The sequence below is a fragment of the Pundamilia nyererei genome, unplaced genomic scaffold, assembly GCF_000239375.1.
Source record: "Pundamilia nyererei isolate P.nyererei 1_Seehausen unplaced genomic scaffold, PunNye1.0 scaffold00354, whole genome shotgun sequence".
NCBI classification, from domain to species: Eukaryota; Metazoa; Chordata; class Actinopteri; order Cichliformes; family Cichlidae; genus Pundamilia; species Pundamilia nyererei.
This window is the reverse complement of record NW_005187755.1, coordinates 50,118-73,745: the sequence shown is the minus strand read 5'-3', so window position 1 is coordinate 73,745 and position 23,628 is coordinate 50,118. Positions and strand designations below refer to the sequence as shown.

Below are 23,628 nucleotides of genomic sequence, written 5' to 3'. Positions count from 1 at the left end.
CAGAAAACCAGAAATGGTTTTGCTGTTGATTCACTAGAACTAAGCCAATTCTATTATTTAAAAAGTTCTTTAAGGGCTTTTTGATTTCACATAAAACAAAGTACTGGCAATGACAATGAAATTCCAGTGGTCCATGTGTTGTATAGGTCAAAAGATTACACTTTTACAGTATGAAAACTGCTACATTCAAGCACAGACATTCGCCTGGTGCTAATTTCCATCCATGTATATGGATGAAGACTCCTTTACCAGTGGTTCAAACCTAGAACCGTCTGCTATGAGGTGGCCACAGTACCATCGTGCTGCCCGGCTGTTATATAAGCTAACTTAAGATACTAATCTAACTACACTATCAAGCTTTAAATTTAGCATGTTCGTGTTCTGCTGTAATTAGTTTATTCTATGCTAAATTAATATTGTTTTGCCAGTTGATGTATAAAAATAAGTAATTCAGAAAAAATATTAGATTATTTTACAAGCTAAACTTTAAACTTACAAGCTTAAAAGTCTTTCCAAAACTAAAATAATCTCATGGCTTAGAGTCCAAATTCCTGTAAATTTTGTATGTTGCTACTAGATTAGTGGAGCATGAAGGGCTGCTAGCGTTAGCAATGTTAGCATGTTAGCTTTAACACATTATCGGGCGAAGAGCAGAAGATGCGTCTCTCCACCAGTGGATACTCTGTGAGGATTAAAATTCTTTGCCAGAAATGTTGAGAGAGTGAATATGAAGGCAAAATAGCCTCATGAAAGATCTCACACTTATTTAAAAAGTTTCCTTGGCAGCACAGGTCTTTGGGCAGCCTAGAAAAACGTAAGTAGTCTGTGAGGATTTATTTTCCTTGTCTTAAAGGCTAAATGGAAATGCTAATGACTCAACATATTCAAACACCAACAGGAAGTGGAAATAGAAAGAGGAAAAAGAACTGTATTTTTAAAAGTCTGAATAAAAACAAAATTCTATATTCTCAATTCCTGGTTCTTGAATCTATTCACTATGCTTTAGATTTCATTTTTAAATTATTAAAAAGGTTTTTTGAAGTTTTAATTCAAACTCTTTATTATTGTTAGTGTTTAGTTTTTCCATAAACCCATCCTATTTGAACCTCTTTTTTATGGATTTATATATCATTTAGAATTTTTAAAAAAGTCTTTAATTTTATTTTAATCATATAATAGTTAGAATTTATTTAGATATTATGTTATTTGTAAGTATTTGTCGTATTCAGAATTATCAGTTCATGAAATGCATTATTTCCATTGCCATTAGTCTCCAGGCCCTCCATATATTTGACTTTTTTCATTTTACCCCCTCATCATTTTTAGGTCAGAGTCCTATCGACTTCTTCTTTGACTTAGTGGTGGTGTCACAGGGCCCTTTTGGAGGATTTGATACCCTGGCGACACGTCCCAGTGCTGGTAAAGGCAACTGTTAAGACTTGGTGATCTGCAGATGTAACATACCATTAAAACATTAGACGTAATGAATTGACTTTTTCTTGAAAGGTGGCAATGGTAGCCTGTTGATGTCTTTAACGGGGAGTGACACTGCCACGGTGACAGAAGTCACTCTGGTTGGATCATCTGGGTCAGAGGTGATTAAAGGAGTCTTGGTGCCGCAGAGCAATGCAAGCATCTTGGTTCTGGTTGACAAGTTTCCATCAGAGGACTTTGAGGTGCAGGTGAAGGGACAAGCTGATAGTTTCACCTCCAAGGCTTTAATACTCTTCCAGAGACAGTCACCAACCAACTTCAGATCATCAAATCTGACGATAAATGTGAGCTGCAATCCATGGCTTGTTTTGTGACACAAAAGCATCAAATCAAACATGGAAAAACATGCAGCAGCTCAAATAAGTATCTCTATAAATGTACTCTCTCTTTGTAAAGGCTAATCCAGAGACCATCATAGTACCCGGAACGCTATTTTCTGTGCCCTTCACTCTGATGACGAGTGGAACGGGTGGAAACTTCACAATTCGATCCACCAACAGCAGAGGGTTCGACTCTACATTTCCAACCAGTATGTTCCTGGAGCCTGGAATCACTAATAATGGCACAGTGACCCTCTCAGCACCTCTGAATACCACATCTGGAACTGATGTCACCCTGGCCATTGAGGCCGAGGCTCCTGGGGGCACAGACAGTAACTACATTGTGTTGCGCTTCTCCGTTCTTAGCACGGTAATACTATAACTGTAAACTTTTTGTTTTAAGCTTTTTGGGTATTTCTTTTTTTTATTATTATCTCTTTTATTGGGACAGCTGTTGAACATAACAGTAGTTTACCTTTTTACACTTTCTTTGCTGTCACATTTTAACTTATAATTGAAAAATAAAGAAGACAAAATAAAGAAGAGAAAAGAAAAGAAGAAGAGAAAAAAAAAACTAGGGTTAGGAAGCAGCAGGGCAGGAAGGTTTACGTACTACTCAGGGTTGTAACATCATATACAAAATCACACCTCATATGCTTAACATAGTCTGTCCATTTAGACCATATTCCGTAGAAGGTATCTCTCTGAAGTTTAAGAGAAAATGACATTTTTTCCATCGTATAGATCTCTTATACAGAATGTATCCAGTCTTCTATCATTGGTGGTTCAGGCTTAAGCCATCTTCTCGTAAGAGGCTTTTTACTTGCGGCCAGAAGGATATACAGGAGTCTTCTGTCATTGGAATTCAGTTTATCCGCTGGTGCATTGCACAAAAATATGGTCTCAAAAGTTGAAGGAAAAACAAATGAAAAAACATTTTGCAAATGATCATGGATTAGAGACCAATACTGGCGAATAATTTTACAGTCCCAAAAGATGTGGAAATGGTTAGCTCCGTCTCCCCCACATCTCCAACATTTATCACCAATTCCTCGATATCTTTGTTGAGCAGGGGTAATGAAAAATCTCATAATGCTTTTCCAGCAAAATTCACGCCAAACATTAGACCCAGTGGTAGCCCACTGTATCTTGCATGCGTGAGCCCAACACTTCTCTGTAATTGTCAAATTACCCTCCTATTCCCACTTCGCTTTAATATACAGAGTGCTGTCGTTTTTACACCGCTGGATGCTGTTATATAATTTAGAAATAATTTTACTTTGCACTTCAGATTTGATTAGTAATAAGAATGTTTCTACAAGTTGTAATTCGTTTAGGTTCACTTTTAAGTTTTGATTAAAATAATTTCTGATCTGTAGATATCTAAAAAAATCATCTGATCCCAAGTCATGTTTACTCCTTAAAGATTCAAAGCTTTGAAATGCACCCTTATAGACAAATGAATAATAATTAGTTATACCTTTTGAAATCCAGTTTTTGAATCTATTATCATATTGATTTGGAGTAAAATCTGAATCATATGCACACCATCTTAAAACCTTAGAGGCATTTTCCAAGCCGCCAATTTTTATTACTTCTTTCCAAGCAGATATCATTATTTGTAGTATAGGTTTATCTGCCATATGTTTTTTATTCTGCAAGTTTATGTCCGATATTAAAGCTGAAACTGGTATTTCTTTTACTATTGTTCCTTCAACATCTTTCCATCCGGCGGTGTAGTTTGGACAACAGAGACAAATCAGCGGTCTTAACTGAGCTGCACAATAATATTCTCGTAGACAGGGAAGCCCACGACCTCCCTTTTCTTTCTTTAATTGGAGCGTTTTATATTTAACTCTAGCTTTTTTCCCATTCCAGATGTATTTTGACAATGTTCTATCCCATGCCGCAAACTGTTTTTGTGGTATGGCAATCGGTAGAGACTGAAACAAATACAGCAGTCGGGGAAGAATATTTAATCTGATTGATTCAATCCTGGAGTGTAGGTCCAGAAACGGAATAGCGTTCCATCTTTGTATATCTGATTTTATAGATTCATTTAGAGGGGCATAGTTGACATTGAACATTTTGGTGAAGTCACGATGTATTACCACCCCTAAATATATAATGCTATCTGCATCCCATTTCCATTTATAACGATTCTTAATTTCGACTGGTGGTTCATAGTTTAAAGTTAATACCTGCGTTTTATTTATATTGACCTTATATCCCGATAAAGAACCATACTGTGATAGTGCTTCCATGAGATGGGAGAGTGCCTGTGAGGGACAGGTTAATGTTAAAAGTAAGTCGTCAGCAAATAATGCTAATTTCTGTTCCCCTCCTGGCGTTCGTACTCCTGTTATATGCTGATTCTGCCTAATCCACTGACTTAGTGGTTCTATAAACAAAGCAAAAAGCAGCGGTGAAATGCAGCAACCCTGTCGTGTCCCTCGTTCCAATATAAATTATTCGGTGAGGTCCCCATTGATTTTGATTTTAGCTGTTGGTTTGTTGTATAACTCTGAGATAATATCAATTATAGATGTATCAAAATTAAACTTCTCAAGCACTTTGTATAAAAAGGACCATCTCACTGAGTCAAATGCCTTCTCGGCATCTAAGCTTAACACTAAGGTCTCTAATTTTTGTTTGTCAACTTGCCGCAATATGTGCAAAACCTTTCTGATGTTGTCCCGGGCCTGTCTATGTTTAATAAAACCCGTTTGGTCATTATGTATTAACCTAGGTAATATCATTTCTAGTCTCTTAGAGATAATAGATGTAAACAACTTGTAGTCAATATTCAATACACTGATTGGGCGATAGTTGCTACATTCTAATTTATCTTTTCCTTCTTTTGGTATAATGGAAATTATTGCTTCCCTCCATGAAGGAGGGATAATTTTCTTTTCCATTACCCCTTTTTGGGTATTTCATGAAAAATCATTAATAAAAAGAATTGTTGGGGAAAAAAAGTCAATTGTAATAAATTTTATCATCTCTGTTCGTTAAACTACAGGCCTGAAGGTTTTTTTATGCTTAGCTAACCTGCTGTGCACCAACTAAAATCACTTTAAGCCAATCATAAGTAACAAAGAAACACATTTCTATAGAGCAAATATTGAGGAAGTTGCAGTTCCTTTAGATTCAGGCTTTTTGCTGACTTCATGCATTTTCCTTCCCCTTATAGGTGACCGATTTCAAGGCACCAGTGTGTGAGCAGCTCAGCCTGCAGACCAACTGCTCTGTTAACTGCAGCATGAGGATGTGGGAGGTCTCTAGCCGGGTGACTGATGGAGCTGATGGGACGGGCGTTGATCTTGTCACCCTCAAGCAAGGAAACGGGACCATAAACACCACCCTGGATTCAAGCAATGAGAACATAACACTGGTGTACTACAGTGCATCCTGCTGTTCACCTGACATGGAGATAGAGGTTGTGGATCGCGTGGGTAATGTAGCCACCTGCTCCTACAGCGGAAGGCAAGGTACAATATCTCCTGTCTCTGAAGCCACAAAGCTCACTTGGTCGCCCTTATTTTGTCTCAGCATTGTGATTGTGGGACTCCGCATTCTGACAAAAATGGGCATCCAGTGACTCCATGTCAGTGTGGTACAGCTATAATTTATATATGTCAATATATATGTATAAGTTATATCAGTTCTATTTTGACATTTAACTACTACTAGTATATTGGCTACTGTGGTATGGAGGCACTTACAGAAACTGATGCCTTGAAATATATTACAGCACTGTGCACAACTATTATGCCACCTCTAATTTCTTTAAAATTTTCTTACTTTCTTCTATTTCACTTGTATCAAGTAGTCCTGATCAATACTTCTCCAGACGTTCTGAAGTTTTTCTTCGGACATTGGGTGCCTTTTCACTCTTTTTCAGTCCAGTCCATGTACCTGATCATTTTCATAATAATGTTCTTTCTGGTCAGTTTACACTGACCTATGAGTCAATGAAACATAAGAAAGGCAGCTAACTCAAAGCAGACATCCTATCAAAGAATTTAAAACCCTTTATTACAACAAAACCTTTTGCAAAAACACAGAATTTGATCTCACTTTTTTAGCCAAATCTACAAAAAAAAATGCCAGAGACATCACAGTTTGTCAAGTTGTGCACCAGCAAGTTGAGCTACGAGAATTAACTGAGATGGAAAGAATAACACAACAGAAAAAGACAGCAATCATGGATTGGCCTCCCCGGAGACCAGACCTGAACATTATTGAAGCATTTTGGGATCCTGTTCGCAGAAAACGGAACAAAAGGCAGCCAACATCCAAAGAAGAGCATTGAATGTCTTTCCAGAAGTCTGCAGAACTGTTCCTGAAGACTACTTAAAGGAATTAGCAGAAAGCCTGCCTAAGAGAGTCCTTAGGGTCTAGTAAAGCGCTATACAAATACATGCCATTTACCATTTTACCAGTTCAGGCTGTGTTATGTTGACACATAGTTCATTTTCATAGCAAAATATCATGAAATGAGTCAGTGGCTCAAGACGTTTACAGTACTGTATATATTTCCATAATTACGCATAAAAACATTATTCATCCATGTTATGTCTGTTTGGGGGGATTTTGATCATACATACAGCTTCATATCTTAAACCACTGATTTCTCAGCTAATATGGGAACTGATTTTTGATTGAAAGTTGACGTATTTAATTCTGTCTCTGTTATGAAGCTAATGCTCTTCTTAATTTATCATGCTCTAATTTGTACTGCTCAGTTTCCACATTTTCACAGTTTGTGGGAGTTTTAAAAAAGGTAAAAACAGGTGTTTTGGAAGCTCTTTGGATGGAAATTTTAAAAAATGTTAATGGTGGAAATGGGGCAACAAGAAATGAACAAGTCAAGCAGTAAAAAAAAAACACTTTTTATTGTTGTCATAATGTGTCTAATGTATAACCTTTACACAACAAAACGTTTCTCTTTTCACATTTTGCTACATTTTCTTCTCCCGTTTCCTTTTATCACTATTTACATATTGAAAATTTTTATGAGCATTATTTAAATAAACTGGTCATCTGCGACACAGGGGGTTGAAATGCTGAAATGTGTCCTTGTTTGTTTGTGTGGCTTTTTGTGAGTGTTTAGTGATGGTGCGAGCATGTCCACTGCAGCATCCCGATTCCAAGCCAGCCCGTGCACACTCTCACGCCGCTTTGAGGGTCTCCTGCATTAACTTTTTAAACTGATTTAGTTTTGGTGAGGTCACGAGGCCCTCGACATGAGTGCACAACGATCACAGGTCAGCACGTGTTTTGTGTAGGAAACAGGAAACAAATCCCCATAAATACTATGAGTTCTGTCGTTTGACATGAACTAGCTCTGTAATACGGCATGTGATGGTCTTAGCATGTGCGTAGCACAGCAAACACAAATAAAAGAATGAACGTGAATTCAAGCTTCAAAAAAGGATCTTCTAAAGTAATGTTTATTTGTGCTTTTCATGTTTTTAACTTTTTGCAGCTGAATCAGAACAGGCAGCTTAAGCCAGCTGAGGAATGATCTTAATTCACTCTATGTGAAGACTGTATTAATCAATCCAGATCCTGATTTGAGGGGAAATGTCTCTGTTAATGTTTCTTCTTAACTTCGAGACCCGTGACTCCACATGCAGTGGGAGGATGTGTGGGCAGCTTTGAAGCGGGCCTGTATTTTTTATAGAAGCAAATTATAAAAGTCTTGCGCTTGCATTTTTTTAAACCTGTTTTCTACATTTTCTTTTTTCTCTAATAGAAACCTTTTTTTTTTATCCCTTTAACCCAACTTACACTCTCAAACTTACAATGCCTTCACACAAACATCACCTCCGTCCTTTTCGCTGTAAAATTGTGACTATCCCAAAAAATATCCTGCAGTAGAATGAAAGGTAAAACCGGGATAAAGATTTTATAGAATCAACCATCGAAAGGGGTACAGATGCAATTTCCTCAAATCTGTCGAATGGTCACTTGTACACATTCATAAGCATTCACAAGAGTGAATCCTCGTCAATAATATTCAGACCAGTTCTTCAGACCATGTTTACATGCACATCAGGCACTGCCATTGGTGTACTGGGAAAGCTTATTCTCCAGGTCACAGATTCTCTTCTCCTGAGACAACACTGTGGCCTTCAGATTCTGAATCTCTTCCAGTAACCTCTCAAGCAGCTGAGGCTGGAAAGGAGAAGAGGGGAGACAAGTGTGCAGAAGGATAAAAGGGAAACAGAAAGGAAAAAAGACTGTGATAAGAAGGTGAAATTAAGGAAAATGTTTGAAGAATAGGTTAAGGAAGATGACTAGGACTAGAGGAAATCAATGAAAACAGGTGAAAGCTTTGAACAAAAAAGGTTGTGGGCAGATGGAATTACAAGAGAAAAGAAAACAGAAAAGGGTTAAAACAGAGTCACTTTTTGTTATTGTTGTTGTTTTCTTTTCTTTCTTTCTTTCTTTCTTTCTTTTTTTTTACCACCAGTCAGATTACAGGACTAAGAAATCATTCAACTGTGCTGTACATGGTTATACATAAGATGTATAAAAATACATCCAGGCTTTGGGAGCCTATAATGTGAATGCAGATTAGTAGAGAGGAGTCATCTTATACTGCTAAATTAATGTTGAAAAGTAGTTCATGTGCAGGAGGTGCAGGAAGTGGGCTTACCGGCAGGCTGTTGGTGTCCAAAGTGGACATGCTGCGTCGGGTGGTGGGTCTGGAGTCCAGGACGTTCTTCTTCACCACTTTGAGCTCTCTGCTCTTCGGCGGCACGTAGCCCTGCCTCATGGACACCAGGATGGGATCTTCATCTCGGCCATCGAGCCACTCCTCGGGTTCCATGGCGGGCTCGGGTCCTGCTGTGTCTGGGTACAGATCATCTTGAAAGAGGTCCGACTGTGCAACAGGGAAGATCAAGGGGACAACAGAGACGTTTGTGTGAAGTAAAAAGTAAAGCTGCAAGTTCATCCCTAATATCAAACATGTGTATTTGTCCTCCACTGGATAGCATCAGAAACAATCCACAAACACTGGGAGCAGTGTGTCGAAGAAGCCTTTCGTTGCACTAAACTACAGCTAAGAACCAATCACTGTGCAGAAGGAAGCCTCACAAGGTGCTCGTGGCAGGATGTAAACATTAATGGTTTTCCATTCAGCTGAACTGTATTCAAATGAAACTGCAGCGACAAAGGTTGATTCATGTTTGAGTTTTAAGGAGCCAGATAGAAGTGTGGTGTGACAAGTCCAGGATTTCTGTTTCGATAAAGTATAAGACTGATAACTTCATCTTGCACCATTGTCAAAGTCAAACACAGCAGAGCATGAAGACCATAATGGAAGGGTGAGTCAGGCTTACTTTTCTGGGCACTGTCATTGTGATGGGCTCACATTTCTTGTCAAGCAGCTTATACAACCTGATAAGATGAGAAAAGAGGACACGGCCACAAGTTATCACAGTTGTCGTTGTACGTATTTTTAAATGTCTGTCTATAAGAACTGAATAATCAATCTCACCTGCAATCAGTAAGTCACATAATTGTTTATCACATATGGAGATGTATATGAGAACTATATGGAAAAAGGACTACTTTTGCAGCTTTCTGCAAAGACATAAACTATCATTTCTGATATTTAGAAATGTCCATGTCAGAGAGTTTATGGTTCATGAGCATTTAGCAGTGTTTAGAGAATACAAAGCATTCAGTGGTGAAGCTTTTAAGGTGAACAAAATGGAAATTTCCAATATGAACACTTGTGCTAAGTAGAAAATTAATGGACCAAATTGTCTGCAATAATAACTGATGTAATAACTACTGCATATTTGTTTCATTTATCTGAAGGCTAAAATGGCAACACGTCCATTAAATCAGTGGAATCACTAAAACATGAAAAGGGCTGTGAATCGCTGCTGCAGATACAGTGGGGCAAAAAAGTATTTAGTCAGCCACCGATTGTGCAAGTTCCCCCACTTAAAATGATGACAGAGGTCAGTAATTTGCACCAGAGGTACACTTCAACTGTGAGAGACAGAATGTGAAAAAAAAATCCATGAATCCACATGGTAGGATTTGTAAAGAATTTATTCGTAAATTAGGGTGGAAAATAAGTATTTGGTCACCTCAAAAAAGGAAAATCTCTGGCTCTCACAGACCTGTAACGTCTTCTGTAAGAAGCTTTTCTGTCCCCCACTCGTTACCTGTATGAATGGCACCTGTTTGAACTCATCATCTGTATAAAAGACACCTGTCCACAGCCTCAAACAGTCAGACTCCAAACTCCGCCATGGCCAAGACCGAAGAGCTTTCGAAGGACACCAGGAAAAGTATTGTAGACCTGCACCAGACTGGGAAGAGTGAATCTACAATAGGCAAGCAGCTTGGTGTGAAAAAATCAACTGTGGGAGCAATCATCAGAAAATGGAAGACATACAAGACCACTGATAATCTCCCTCGATCTGGGGCTCCACGCAAGATCTCATCCCGTGGTGTCAAAATGATCATGAGAACGGTGAGCAAAGATCCCAGAACCACACGGGGGGACCTGGTGAATGACCTGCAGAGAGCTGGGACCAAAGTAACAAAGGTCACCATCAGTAACACACTACAACGGCAGGGAATCAAATCCCGCAGTGCCAGACGTGTTCCGCTGCTGAAGCCAGTGCATGTCCAGGCCCGTCTGAAGTTTGCCAGAGAGCACATGGATGATACAGCAGAGGATTGGGAGAATGTCATGTGGTCAGATGAAACCAAAGTAGAACTTTTTGGTATAAACTCAACTCGTCGTGTTTGGAGGAAGAAGAATACTGAGTTGCATCCCAAGAACACCATACCTACTGTGAAGCATGGGGGTGGAAACATCATGCTATGGGGCTGTTTTTCTGCCAAGGGGACAGGATGACTGATCCGTGTTAAGGACAGAATGAATGGGGCCATGTATCGTGAGATTTTGGGCCAAAACCTCCTTCCATCAGTGAGAACTTTGAAGATGAAACGAGGCTGGGTCTTCCAACATGACAATGATCCAAAACACACCGCCCGGGCAACAAAGGAGTGGCTCCGTAAGAAGCATTTGAAAGTCCTGGAGTGGCCTAGCCAGTCTCCAGACCTCAACCCCATAGAAAATCTGTGGCGGGAGTTGAAACTCCGTGTTGCTCGGCGACAGCCCCAAAACATCACTGCTCTCGAGAAGATCTGCATGGAGGAATGGGCCAAAATACCAGCTACTGTGTGTGCAAACCTGGTAAAGACCTATAGTAAACGTTTGAGGTCTGTTATTGCCAACAAAGGTTATGTTACAAAGTATTGAGTTGTATTTTTGTTATTGACCAAATACTTATTTTCCACCCTGATTTACGAATAAATTCTTTACAAATCCTACCATGTGGATTCATGGATTTTTTTTTCACATTCTGTCTCTCACAGTTGAAGTGTACCTCTGGTGCAAATTACTGACCTCTGTCATCATTTTAGGTGGGGGAACTTGCACAATCGGTGGCTGACTAAATACTTTTTTGCCCCACTGTAGTTGTGGGACTATTTATTCTTTGACATCTTGTGATATTGATTTTCAAAAACTAGATTTCAGACAGGACCAAAGATTACTATTTCAATCTGCGAGCACACGAGCGCAGGCATTACCAAAATACTAAAGACAAAGTAAAAAGGCACAAAAAGGAGAAGCTGAGATGGAGGTGGGTTGCAAAGCAGTTTGCAGAGACAACAGCAACTGTAGGGACGCTGGCGAAGCTAAAACTTTTATAGCAAACTTTATAGTGGTCTGGTACTTATACAGTTATTTTCTAGTCTACCTGAGCACTTAAGGCACTTTTAAATACAATTCCTAAAAGAATTTAGTTTTTGGTTTTATATACCTACGTGTGTTGACCTCATGATGACACTGACACTCCAGTGGATGCATTAGGGGTAACTTTAGGCTAGTATCTTGCCCAAGGATACAACCCAGTCAACCTCCAGCTGAACCACAGCTGGCTCATTCACCTTCTTACACGGTTAAGTTGCACTCAAGTTGAAATCAGTGCAAGATCAGCATCTTACCTGGCAATCTCACATTTGCTGACATCAACACCTCTTTTGGGCATGAAGCCCATCCCTCTCTGGGGCTCCTTGCTGCTGAAGGTGTTGAGGTAGTGAACATACGGTGGTTCCTCTGTGATTTCAAAGTACCGGACACTGCTGTCCCCCTAAACACACGCACATGAACAAGTGTAAAAACAAGTGTGACTGTGTTAGCATTAAGGCTGATAATACATCTACAATTAAGTGTAAAAATAAGTCACAGTTATGTGTCTGTACCTTTCCACAGAGGTAGACCATATTTGCATCTGGATCGTAATAAGGTAACAATACTCCATTACTTGTGTCCAACTCCAAAAGTGCAATAGGTTCCTCAAAATTTGTCTGTGGACAATAACAAGCTGTGAGGAAAACTGACAGGTTTCTGTGTAGATTCATATTATAGTGTGTGAACATATTTTTACAGCCACTCTGTGAAATGTAGTCATTTGTTACCGGGTCCCAGAGGCCGAGCTCTCTCTGACTCATCCTGGTGAATCCTGTAGTGAAGATGTTTCCATCTCTGGTGAAGATTGCTCTCATTGGCCTGATGCCCTCATGTGGAGCCAGACGTTCCTGTTGGTCAGCAGAGAAACAGACATTAGTAACATAACTACAACAATGTAAGAGCTAAAGATTTCAAGTTAATCCTTATTTTCTGTCTCTGTGCCTGTTTAATGAAAGTTTGTGTTTCACTGTTTCCTGAAGTCAAGTAATTATATGGAGCTAATATATTCTTGAACAATAAGAAAAATAAAAATATAGTCACCAGAATAATTGTGCTAATTATTTATAATAATATATACCAATAATATATTTTGAGACAGCTTCTGCATTATATTAGTTTATACTGTGAAACAGTATACTTTTTACATGATTTCTTAGTTTTTTGCATAGTTGTCTCACATGAAACTAACACAGCCTTTGATGAAAAGAACACTAACACCATCAGTCAAACACGGTGGTGGTAGTGTGATGGTCTGGGGCTGCTTTGCTGCCTCAGGACCTCAACAATTTGCTGTGCTTTCACATGAGCTTAAACAGGCTATTCAGCCCCTCCAAAGTGGTTGAATTAAAACAATTATGCAAAAACAAATGAGCCAAAATTCCTCCAAAGCGGTGGGAAAGCCTTTTTGCCAAGACGAGCCATCTGTAATTTCTACTCACGCACCGCCACCACTTCTCTTTTGCGGGGATCACAGACACGCAGACGTCGATCCTTACAGGTGGTGCAAAACAAGCTGCCGTTACGGTTCCAGCTGACGCTGTAGATGAGGTCTGGATGGTCGTCCATGGAGATGAGGGGTTCACCTGTCCCCACGTTCCAGATAATTATCAGGTTGTCACTGCCTGGAGGGTGATGGAGTCGAAACACAGATAGACATCCTATTCAGGTTTTGTTCTAATTTACTGTCACATAGGGGGCCCAAAAAAAGATATGAAGGATGTCATGAAAACATAAGAGGACACTGGAGGTTTGTGTGTTTCTGTGTCCTGCCTGCAGTGAGTAGTATGTTGCGTGCGGTGGGGTGCCAGCTGACAATGCCGACTCGTTTGGAGTGTCCCTCCAAGACCACCACCGGGTCCGACAGGGGGCGGGTCAAAGCGTGATCTGGAATTTGCCACACCTGGAGACGACACAGACACAGCAATGACGTGAGTTGTCCAAAAATATTATTAGAAGTCATTCAAAATTTGACATCAGCAGAATAAAATACATTTCTGTCTGCATCTCAGGAGGAAGATGTCTGCATCACAACACTAATAAAATAAAATAAAATAAAGAAAGTTATCCTGCAATAGAGAATCAACAACATCTGGCATTACGTGTAATATCGGAGCCTTTCTGCTTTGTTTCTCTTCTTTTCACTTACACGTGACAGAATTTTTGGTATTAAATTCACTGCCACAGATTTATTGTGGAGCTCACTCATTTTAATTGAAGCATAACTCTACTGACTGTTATTACAGAGTTATATTTATGTTGCCTCACAGCCATCTATTAAAGCTTACACCTGTGTGCAGCTCCAGTACACTGACGACTGTGCAGATAATCGGAAAGGGTTTCCCTTAATGAAACTGTTTGTGCTTTACCTGCTGCTATTCGTTAGAAGATAATTCAGATTATCTATAAAAAGCTGAACTGCTGCCAAACTTTATCTGTTGGTAGATATTGCGTTGGCCCGTGTCTGTTCACATGGGCTATTTAGTTGCACTCAACCAAAGCCTGCTCAAACATAACTGATCAAAAGTAGCGGGACGAAACATTCAGAAAGGTTCCAGTGCCAAAGATCTCTCACTTGCTGAGCTGATCTAAATACAATACTGAGGTAGTGGCTGTTTAAACCATAAACATATCCATAATCAATACGTAAAGCATTATTTTATCAAGCCCAAACGTGGCTAAAACTCTCACTATTGGGCTACTGAGTCACAAAAATTTCAATTCTCAATTCATCTGCTTTATTTAAAAGCAGCTGCTCGTGTCAATGGACATTAGAACACACAATACATTATTCTCAGTACATATTCAGTTTGTTGGAACTGGGTCTTTACAGTTACAACACACAGCTGTTTAAGGCACATATGTTCAAGAAGTCGCGCACAAACACAGACCCATACTCACGACTCAAACGAGCCTGCGAGATGACACAATGACGAGTCTCTGTGAACTTGACGGAATGACATCACAGCTCACAGCAGCTGCACACGTCTGTCTGAGTGCCGGACACAAACAGAGCTCACAAAGGCAAACACACGGCACTCAAACAGCATCGGAGCAGCTGCTGCCACAAGAGAAGCCACGATTCAATCACTCGATCGCGCAAAGATTCCTGCAATGTCACTATGAACAAGTGGGTGACTTTTGGTCTCCGTGACAACTGTGCTGGTGCACACATGCTGAGACATGTTGCCATTATACAATCCAGAAAAAGGTGCAAAGGGCACATGTATAACTAATGTACAATATATATTATCTAAATATATAGTTTATATGTTTTATTCTACCTCAAACTACTTCAGCCATAGGAATTAGGAGGGTAAGTAGCGTCCAGGCAGTGCTTATCAAATGCACTCGGTGATCAGCAAGTGTGAACGCCTCTAAAAAGCAGAAGTTTGGAGCAATCGGTGTGTGTTAACATGGGGTGCTGGAGCCTATCCCAGCTGTCATAGGGCGAGAGGCGGGGTACACCATGGACAGTCTGTCACAAGGCTAACACACAGAGACAGACAAGCATTCACACCTATGGGCAATTTGGATTAATCAGTTAACCTATCTCCACAAACTGAATGTCTTTGGATGGTGGGAGGAAGCCGGAGTACCCGGAGGGAACGCATGCAAACACATTTTATGTATCTTAAACCTGAATATATTTGTTTGATTGCGGATTGGATAAAAGAAGACATCAGATGATGTTGCCCTGAGGGAATTTTTGTGAGCTCAAACAGATTTCCATATCAAGGCCAGAAATATTTCCTATCTGCTGTCCAAGTCAAGATCACCCAGAAATTATCTTTGGAGTGTCATTTTTGCGTCAGTGGAGCAGCTCATCACACTGTGAGCACTTAACCCGGTTCTCATCTCGTGCTTTTAGAGCAGCTTACAGCTCTTCACATACTGTAAGTAATTACAGCCTTTTACTAGTGTGGATTTTGTCCCAGAAATAACAGTTTAACACTTTGTCTGACCGCAGCTCGGCCAGGAAACACTGTGGTCCAGGGAATTATCCAGACATTAACTAGTCTTATCTGAAGAGCTGAAGCCTGTTTATATCTAGATTAACTCCAGAACAAGGACCACAAATATGCATTATTTATTTTAACACAGTCTTAGAAGAAATTTGGAACAGTGCAGGAATGCTGAATAGTAAAATTAGCTGGGACACACAAAATGTCATGGATTATAAAATGTTAAAAAAAAACAGCTGCTATAATGGGTTTAAAGGATGTATAACCTTGTTTAGTTTCACATCAAGTGCTTTCATAACAGGCAAGTATCATGGCACAGAAATATAAAGACCTCACAGTGACCCCTGCTGACTGAACTCAGTCATGAGACATCTGCAGTGTATCACAAACACCTCTAAAACTCTTCTGGTTTCCGTCTGCCATCCAAAACTCAGCAACAACAATAATGTAAGATGAGAATGCAAAGTGTGTTTACAAAGCCCCAGCTGCTAAACAATATGGAAAAGGTAAGCCACATAATCAGTAAGGTGATGTGATTTTAACACATTAAAATCCCATTCCTGCTGATGTGAGGTGATCAGCACCAGATGGAGCAGGACATGATCGCAGATACTGATACTTTAACTATTTTCCATATTTCTTGCTCACGTCTCCTTATTTCCTGTATGTTTGACGAGAGTTTTGCCCGATATGATAGGATACTGATAGGAAAATACTTGACAACAAGCAGGGAAACAGGTCATGAGACTTGTAGATGCATTACAGCAATGAAGCCGGTCACAGGCAGAATGCTTTGATCAGCCTTACAAAATATCATGCGTGGCCTGATGGAGAGATAGAGATGACGCAGAGCAGGTGGGTGGAGATGCAGACAGGTAGACGCACTGACACGTAGACTGGTTCTCTTAACTTGTTGTTCATTTAAGAAGCAGGAAGACGTGACAAACTCAAGCTGTGAAGACCTCTATGACTGCTATCTGAGTCACTGAATAACAAACTCCTCCACATGCATCTGCAACTTGTCTCTCCCACACACACACACACACACACACACACACACACACACACACACACACACATTACCATTGCAGTGCAGTCCTCCGAACAACTGGCCAGGATATTGTCGTCATGAGGGCACCAATCGATATCCAGGACGGGTCCAGAGTGACCAATCACCAGCGGGTAGTTCTTATCCACACGACCTGTCTGCAACACAGAGGACTGAGTTAGGACTGTGTTTGTATAACGGGTCACCATTAATAATCAATATTCATTCATTTCTTTAAAAAAGGTCAAAATAACAGCCTTAAGCCCAGTCAGACATCAGCACAGCTAGGTTAAAAAATTAAAACAACTATTTTCCCTCAATGTGAAACAGTCCTGGAATAATTAGCTTAAAAGTTCATTCTTGATCTCAGACATAGTGGGTATAACCATGAGGTCCGTTTTAATAGCTGCTCTCCAGATTTTTACCATCTTCCTCAGTGGAAGACTCTTAGTTTTCAAGAATAAGTAGATGTTATATGTGAGATCAAGAGCTGTGATGGGCCAAGAGATTTTTGTTCAGGTCTATTTCCTGATACATAAACTCATAGAATTGAAATAGGGTGTACTTTATTCTTCAGATGACTGTACATGACTGAGATTTAGTTGGATATATTTGGAGAGCTCCTTTTAAGCTAATATAGATTGGAAATGGGCAACCGTTTGAGAAAACATATTTAATACCATCAAATATTTTTCTCAAAGGTGTATTTCTGATCTTAAGTGAACCAGATGTGGCAGGAAGAACCTTTTGAAACTTGTCTCAAAAGCAGATGTTTGAAGACAACCCAATGTTCCCATGTTCCCTGTTCCCATGGTTCCTTTCATGTGAACATGTGTATCAGCTCTTAGATATAACTCCGTCCTGACACACACTCAGTCACACTCCAAGAGTGGTGTATTTATAGCCGAGTGACGAGGCGTTGAAAGGGGAGTTTTTCATGTGGCCTGTTGGGGACTCAGTGGGGGGAAGAGGAGGATGGAGAGCACATTGGTGTGTATTAATAGCGCGTCTGTTCACCGTGACTCCAGTAAATAATCATGTCCATTCCTCAGTGCCTCAAAAAAACCTCTGCATTGCTTTGTGTCCTGCTGCTCTTTTTCATTAATTAGCACCTCTGAGATGCTGAAGAATCCCAGCGGGTATGACCTTATTACACCCACATACTGTTTATGTTTTCTTCTTAAATCTCGGAAATGTAAAAACTGGTCGCTTAACCTTTTGTAGTCGAGCTGAAATACTAACCTTTGTGTAAGCTTAAAACACGAAGTCCAATTTTCCCCCCAAATTTCTAGACTGGATAATGTTAACTTGTTCTTGTAACTCTGGGCAGTGATTGGCTGTGTAGTTCAGTTTAATTTCTGCAGTCTTATTACAACAGTGTGAAGTGCGCTGAGCTCGAGCATGAACTCTCACCACGTTAGATGTAAATCAAAGGTGGATGTTACATCACGCTGAAATAAAACCCAAATCCAAATATATTTATCCAACTTAGCCCTGAAAATGAATTAAACACTTTTCACTAACCAATATCAGGATCACTGGGTCACTTTTACCCTCCCAGTAAAATATTCACACAAGTTAACTACATTTCTGGTGTCAGCTTTAATTCAGTGTAGCCACCAGGCTATTGCACTGTTAGCATCACGTCTAAGAAAAGCAGCTGATTTCATATGAATTGCATGTCTCAAAGGATCAAACACTGACTCTTCTGTGTATTTCAAAATAATTACTGGACCACAGGACAAAGGAATTTGCCAAAAACCTTTCTGCATACAAGCAACACTTCAGCTCCTTGCGAAAGCTAAATACTACCAGACAGTCTTTTACTGAGACTAATACTCATGAATGAAAGTCCACCTCTGATCACTGTGCTTCAGCAACACTGAGAAACAAAAACAAAGTGTATAAGCTGTTTGTAGTTTGCTGTTTCTGCTGTTTTTAAGGTCTAATTCTGAGTGTTCTTCTTTACGGATACTATTTATTGGATGGCTGGATTTCCTGCTGTAAAAGTTGTGTATTTAAACTTTAGGCAAAACTACACACATCAAAAACAGTGTCCACACTCATTTAAGCAGTGCTTTCACTTAACAATGCCAATTCACGTACACCAACATCCAGAAAAGCCCCAGATATGCACTTCTTTTTCTTTTCTTCCTCTTATAGAGCAATAATAGTCTGCTGTTTCTCTTTTAAAACACAGACAAACACGTAATAAAAGTATATCTGCTTGCAACACGCACACATACACCACTCAGCAGCTCAACGACCATAAATAGCTCGATATAAATAGAAAGAAAGAGCCAGATGATCAGCCAGAGTTCATCTAATGTAGATCATGAATATCTGTACATGATTTAATGTCAGTCATTTAGATACTCCTGCAGATCAGCATGAGACATGTAGAGCCATGCTGTCAATGTTCCTAGAAATCCTTTTTCCCAGAACAGAGCCTATTACAGTCACACTTTCATTTACACTCTACATCACACGGAGAAGCAAATGAGGTGCTATTAATTTTTATTGTGATTTATTGGAACGCTGGTCGACTGAGAATTGATTCAAGCACATAAAAAGCTAAAAACATGTCAGATATTTGAGTGTTACATTTGAATCCCTCCAACCCTCTGACCTTTACTGACCTTAGAAAGGGGCAGGACCAGAAACGCTCCTCCTCCACTGGATTCAACGATGACTGCCAAGAACTTTGGATTGACGGCGCAGAAGGAGCTGTCCCATGTCACCTTGGACACACGAATGTCATCGTAACCCTGCTCAGCCTTTACCGCCTGGCCGAAGACGTGACGAAACTTGCTCTGCCGCACGATGCTGCGACTCATGGCTGAGGAAAGGAGAGGGCAGACAGGAAAGAAATGAAGAAGAATTAGAGACCGCAGAGAGCGGCGATGAAAGTTTAGATAAAGATAAAGGAAGGAGAGGATGAAAAAGTAGAGCTATCTGAGGAGTTTAATGTGTCTGCTGTACATGAATGATTTCAGGGGATTTCATTTGGAATGATGTGTCATAAACGGAGACAACAGAGAAATCTGTTAATTACAGTGAAGCACACGCCTCAGTCTGTGCTTTTAATCTGTGGGTTTAAGTATTTATATAACTGCTTATTTAATGCTTAATTACTACTGTAATATGTTTAGGCAGTTTTTGCTGTTTTGAAAGTTGAAAATGACTAACTAACCTCTTTTTGGTATTTATTTTATTCGTTGAAAGTATTTGCAGATCAAACATAAATACAGGATAGTCAAAAGTTATATAAAGCGTTATTTTTTACAACATGAAGCAGGTGCAGAATGGCGAGATTGAAAGTTCGTTCTTTGACATGTCCTGCGATGGACTGGCGACCTGGACTGGTAGAACCTGCTTGTACAGTCTATGACACAGTAGGCTGTGTAAGCAGTTTTTTTGTATTACACTCACTTTTTCATAATTATTGTTAGGCAGTAAGCTTGAGGTTCTTTCACATTAAACTGCAAACTTAACAGACTTAATAATATCGTATTTCCATTTACTGACAGTACATTTTCTGCACTGTTTCATTTAAAAATGACAACTTGATTTTCTGACTGCCGCCTCACAGTGAGAAGTTTCTGAGTTTGAACTTTTGGCGTGGAGTTTTCATGTTCTCTCTGTGCTTTCATAGCTTCTCTCCGGGTACTCTGGCTTTCTCCCACAGTCCAAAGACATAAGTGTTAGGGTAATTAATGGTTCTAAATGTGTCATAGGTGTGAATGATTGTCTCTGTGTTAGCATTGGTATTTGCCTGGTGACCTGTCCAGGGTGTACTTCTGAACTAGATACGCAGTTAAGAACATGGATGGATTTCTGTGTGTGGACAGTTCTCACAGTGGTTTGTACAAAAACTGTGCTGTGTTGTATGTTGTTACTATTATTTTCAACATTACAATTTCTGAGCTTCTAATTAAAAAAAAAAAGTCTATTAAGTAAATAAATAAGAAGAGCTCACTTATTTTGCCACAGCACACAAAGTTCATGACTTATTTATTATTTATATTAGTTATACTGAGTTTGCATGCTTTTTAAGTGACACCGATTCATTATAGTCTAATCATGCTCTACAATGATTAATACTAACATCAGTGTTGCTTGTTTCTTAATAAACATTTTAATTGCTTCAAACACTGTGACTTTTTCTCCTGTAAATGATGATGAATTCTGTAATTTGATCTTAGGCTGTTTGTTGCTATCCTGTGGCTGTCGCAGGCAAAAGGCCAACCGGACTGTAATCCTCCGAAACACGGGGGATATTCTGTAACAGTCCTTGCCATTACTGCAGATATTAATAGGTGATTGTCCCACCAAACACTATGTGGCAGCCAAACATCAAAGACAAACACTAAGACACAGAGAACAGATAAAAGGTAGGAGGGGGAGAGAACTTGACAGATACAGTGTCACGGCCCAGCACTTCAGTCACACAACTCCTGTGAGAATATGCCGATTCAAACAGACCTAACATACTTGCAGACTCCACTGGCTTACATAAGGCTAAAACTGAAAGCCCTAGTCTAAAAGTAGGTCTGTATGGGGCCCCTAAGAGATCTGACTAATGCAGTGACTCTGTGTGTTAGCAGGATTACATTAAACTCTAAGCATTAGACTTTTCACTATTCAGATAAAACCTTTGTCAATGATGCTGTCTGACTTTCACAGTAGGATATATCACAATCTGCCCCAAAGTTGACTTATGAGGGGAAAGAAGCTCCTGGAACCTCAGTGAAAGAGTCACATCCCAGAGACCACTTCAGCAAAGCCAACAGTGGGGCATTTAACACCTCATTATACATATTATATAGTTTTTACAATAGGATGTCAAAAAAAAAAGAAAGAAAAAGAAAGAAAAGACTGTTAATGATCACATAATGAAGTTCTCCTGGTCTAAAGCTTCTTTTTCTAAGTACACTGATTTATGTGCTCTACTGTCAATGTCTTGTCATGTAATATAAGCCAAACTAAAACTGAGGCAGAGTAGATTTTAGCATCTGTGAAAAACCTCTTGCTATTAATTCCGCCTCAGGTTAATGAGATGGGTCTGCTCTGTCGCGCATGGCACGGCCCTGGAGAATCCAGACAGCGAAAGAATGACACTGGCACTTTCCTAATATAGACATGACAAACTGCACTGTCCTACCCGGGCCGGCCGCTCCTCCCCGGCGATCCCAAATGGTTCCAGAAAGAAGGTCCCGCACCCTGTGTCGATTTATCACTAATGAGCTGACTGTAAATCTGATCTGCCACTGCGCACAGCCTGCAGAAAAACGCATAAAACACGGGAACAGAGACTGGCAGGGGCGCAGGAGGAGGTGGAGGTGGTGGGGGTAGTCATGTACAAAGTACTCCTTAAAGTATCCCGCAGCTGCCACAGCATGCACGACTTAAGATCAGTTGCCAGAGGCAGAAAAGTGCATAGTCACAACGTCCCGGCTGTGTTTTCGGGGTTTCCAAATGTAAGGACGCGCTCGTTCCTCTCCAGCTGCGCAGTAAAGAAGCTGACGCACCTCTCGCCCCACTGCAGCACAGACACCGACACACATATTAAGAAACACAGTCTCACCTCAGGTTTTGGGGAGACCCCACTTCCCTGGATAACGGTCACGGTTTATGTCGAATGGACTGCTACTCCTCCTCCTCCACCCTCTCCCTCTGCTGCCTTTATTCCTTTTGGATTATATTCCCTGCAATCAGCTGTCCCGGAGTCGGTGCGGACTTTTAGTGAGGAGAGAGCTGGAAAACTGCGCTACGGTCTTCGGCAGGGAGAGACAGAGGGGAGATGCCGGGGGCAGAGCAGGAGAGAGAGAAGGGGGAGGGTGCGGGTGGATGGGTGCAGGGTGGGTGCCGTCTATTTTGGAACAGGTGCGCCTTTGACAAGTGGGGGAGCGCGTTCCCGGGGTCACTGCTTGGGATAGATGAATATGAGTTAAACTGGTAAATGAGCACACCGCTCAGCTGAGCTGGTTTCCAAAGCTGCTTTTAAAGTCCTATTGACAACTCTGGATGTTGGGCAGCCACTGTGAACACCCCCAGGAAGTTATTTGGGCACTTATTGTCCAAAAGAAGGTTGTTTTTAATTGCACTGCGGCTGACCATTGATTCAAAACAAAGAGAAAAAAAGAGAACATCAGAGAAATGATTTCTTTCCTGCGCTCCGTTAATTTAACACGGCATCATGTTTGTGCTCAAGGTCTGAAGATCTGTATGTGATGGTAACCAGAATACATTACTGGTTTCAGGTCCTGCTTGTGCCTTTTTATTTTTTTTACTGTGGAGCCAAAGTGTGAAATTTGTTCACAGTAACAGCAAAATGCTTGACTAATAAAAACCTAGAATGACAAAACAAACCAAAATGTCATTTTCCAACGGCTTTACATTTAAAATGCATTAACTTTACCTCTGACTGCAAATACCAAACATGTCAGTATACATAAAAAAAATCTTTAAGTTACTGTTTTTTCGACCTTGCTCATTTGTGCAATGTAATTAGCCGATCACATGGCAGCAACTCAATACATTTATGTAGACAAGCATGGTTGTTTGAGCTAGTCTGAGCATTTCAGAAACTGTTGACCTACTGGGATTATCCCACACAACCGTCTCTAGAGTTTATAGAGAATCATCCAAAAACAGACAAAATATCTAGTGATCAATGCCTTGTTGATGTCAAAGGTCAAGTGAGAACGCCCAGAATATTTTAGGTCTGCAGAAGAGCATCTCTGAACATATGCTGACCTTGAAGCAGATGGAAAGGAAACAGGAAATGATCACAGAGAGTCACTTAAATTAGATGTTAGAAAAACATCACCTGGTCTGAGTTTCTTGATTTCTGCAGCAACATTTGGATGGTAGGTTCAGAATGAGGTATAAACTCCATGGAAGCATGAATCCAATCTGCCTTGTAAAACTGACTCAGGCTGCTGGTGTAATATTGTGAGGGATATGTTCTTGGAACACTTTGGACCCTTTAGTACCAACTTA

General features: G+C 40.2%; 1 protein-coding gene across 3 annotated transcripts; it reads right to left on the bottom strand.

The window, feature by feature from the left end:
- Positions 1-6,692: 6,692 nt before the first annotated feature.
- coro6 (coronin 6) lies at positions 6,693-22,433 on the bottom strand. 3 transcript variants are annotated; one of them, XM_005752341.1, is made up of 11 exons: positions 22,211-22,433; positions 19,263-19,462; positions 16,659-16,781; positions 13,384-13,513; positions 13,057-13,235; positions 12,342-12,461; positions 12,126-12,230; positions 11,868-12,013; positions 9,170-9,227; positions 8,482-8,709; positions 6,693-7,997 (listed from the first exon to the last, which is right to left on the bottom strand). In XM_005752341.1, exons 2-11 carry the CDS (start codon positions 19,458-19,460, stop codon positions 7,875-7,877), a joined length of 1,410 nt encoding a protein of 469 aa, XP_005752398.1. In that variant the 5' UTR covers positions 19,461-19,462; positions 22,211-22,433; the 3' UTR covers positions 6,693-7,874. The 3 variants fall into 3 exon arrangements, with proteins under 3 accessions (XP_005752398.1, XP_005752396.1, XP_005752397.1); XM_005752339.2 differs by lacking the exon at positions 22,211-22,433 and adding an exon at positions 21,788-22,138; XM_005752340.2 differs by lacking the exons at positions 6,693-7,997; positions 22,211-22,433 and adding exons at positions 8,026-8,155; positions 21,788-22,138.
- Between the last annotated feature and the right edge of the window lie 1,195 nt (positions 22,434-23,628).

Excerpts from the sequence above, each read along its gene's own strand:
- coro6 (XM_005752339.2), bottom strand. The coding sequence starts at position 21,920 with ATGCGTTTTTCTGCAGGCTGTGCGCAGTGGCAGATCAGATTTACAGTC. Across the intron at positions 19,463-21,787 it reads GGGAGGAGCGGCCGGCCCGG|CCATGAGTCGCAGCATCGTG; the intron begins GTAGGACAGTGC and ends TCCTTTCCTCAG. Across the intron at positions 12,231-12,341 it reads AGCTCGGCCTCTGGGACCCG|ACAAATTTTGAGGAACCTAT; the intron begins GTAACAAATGAC and ends TATTGTCCACAG.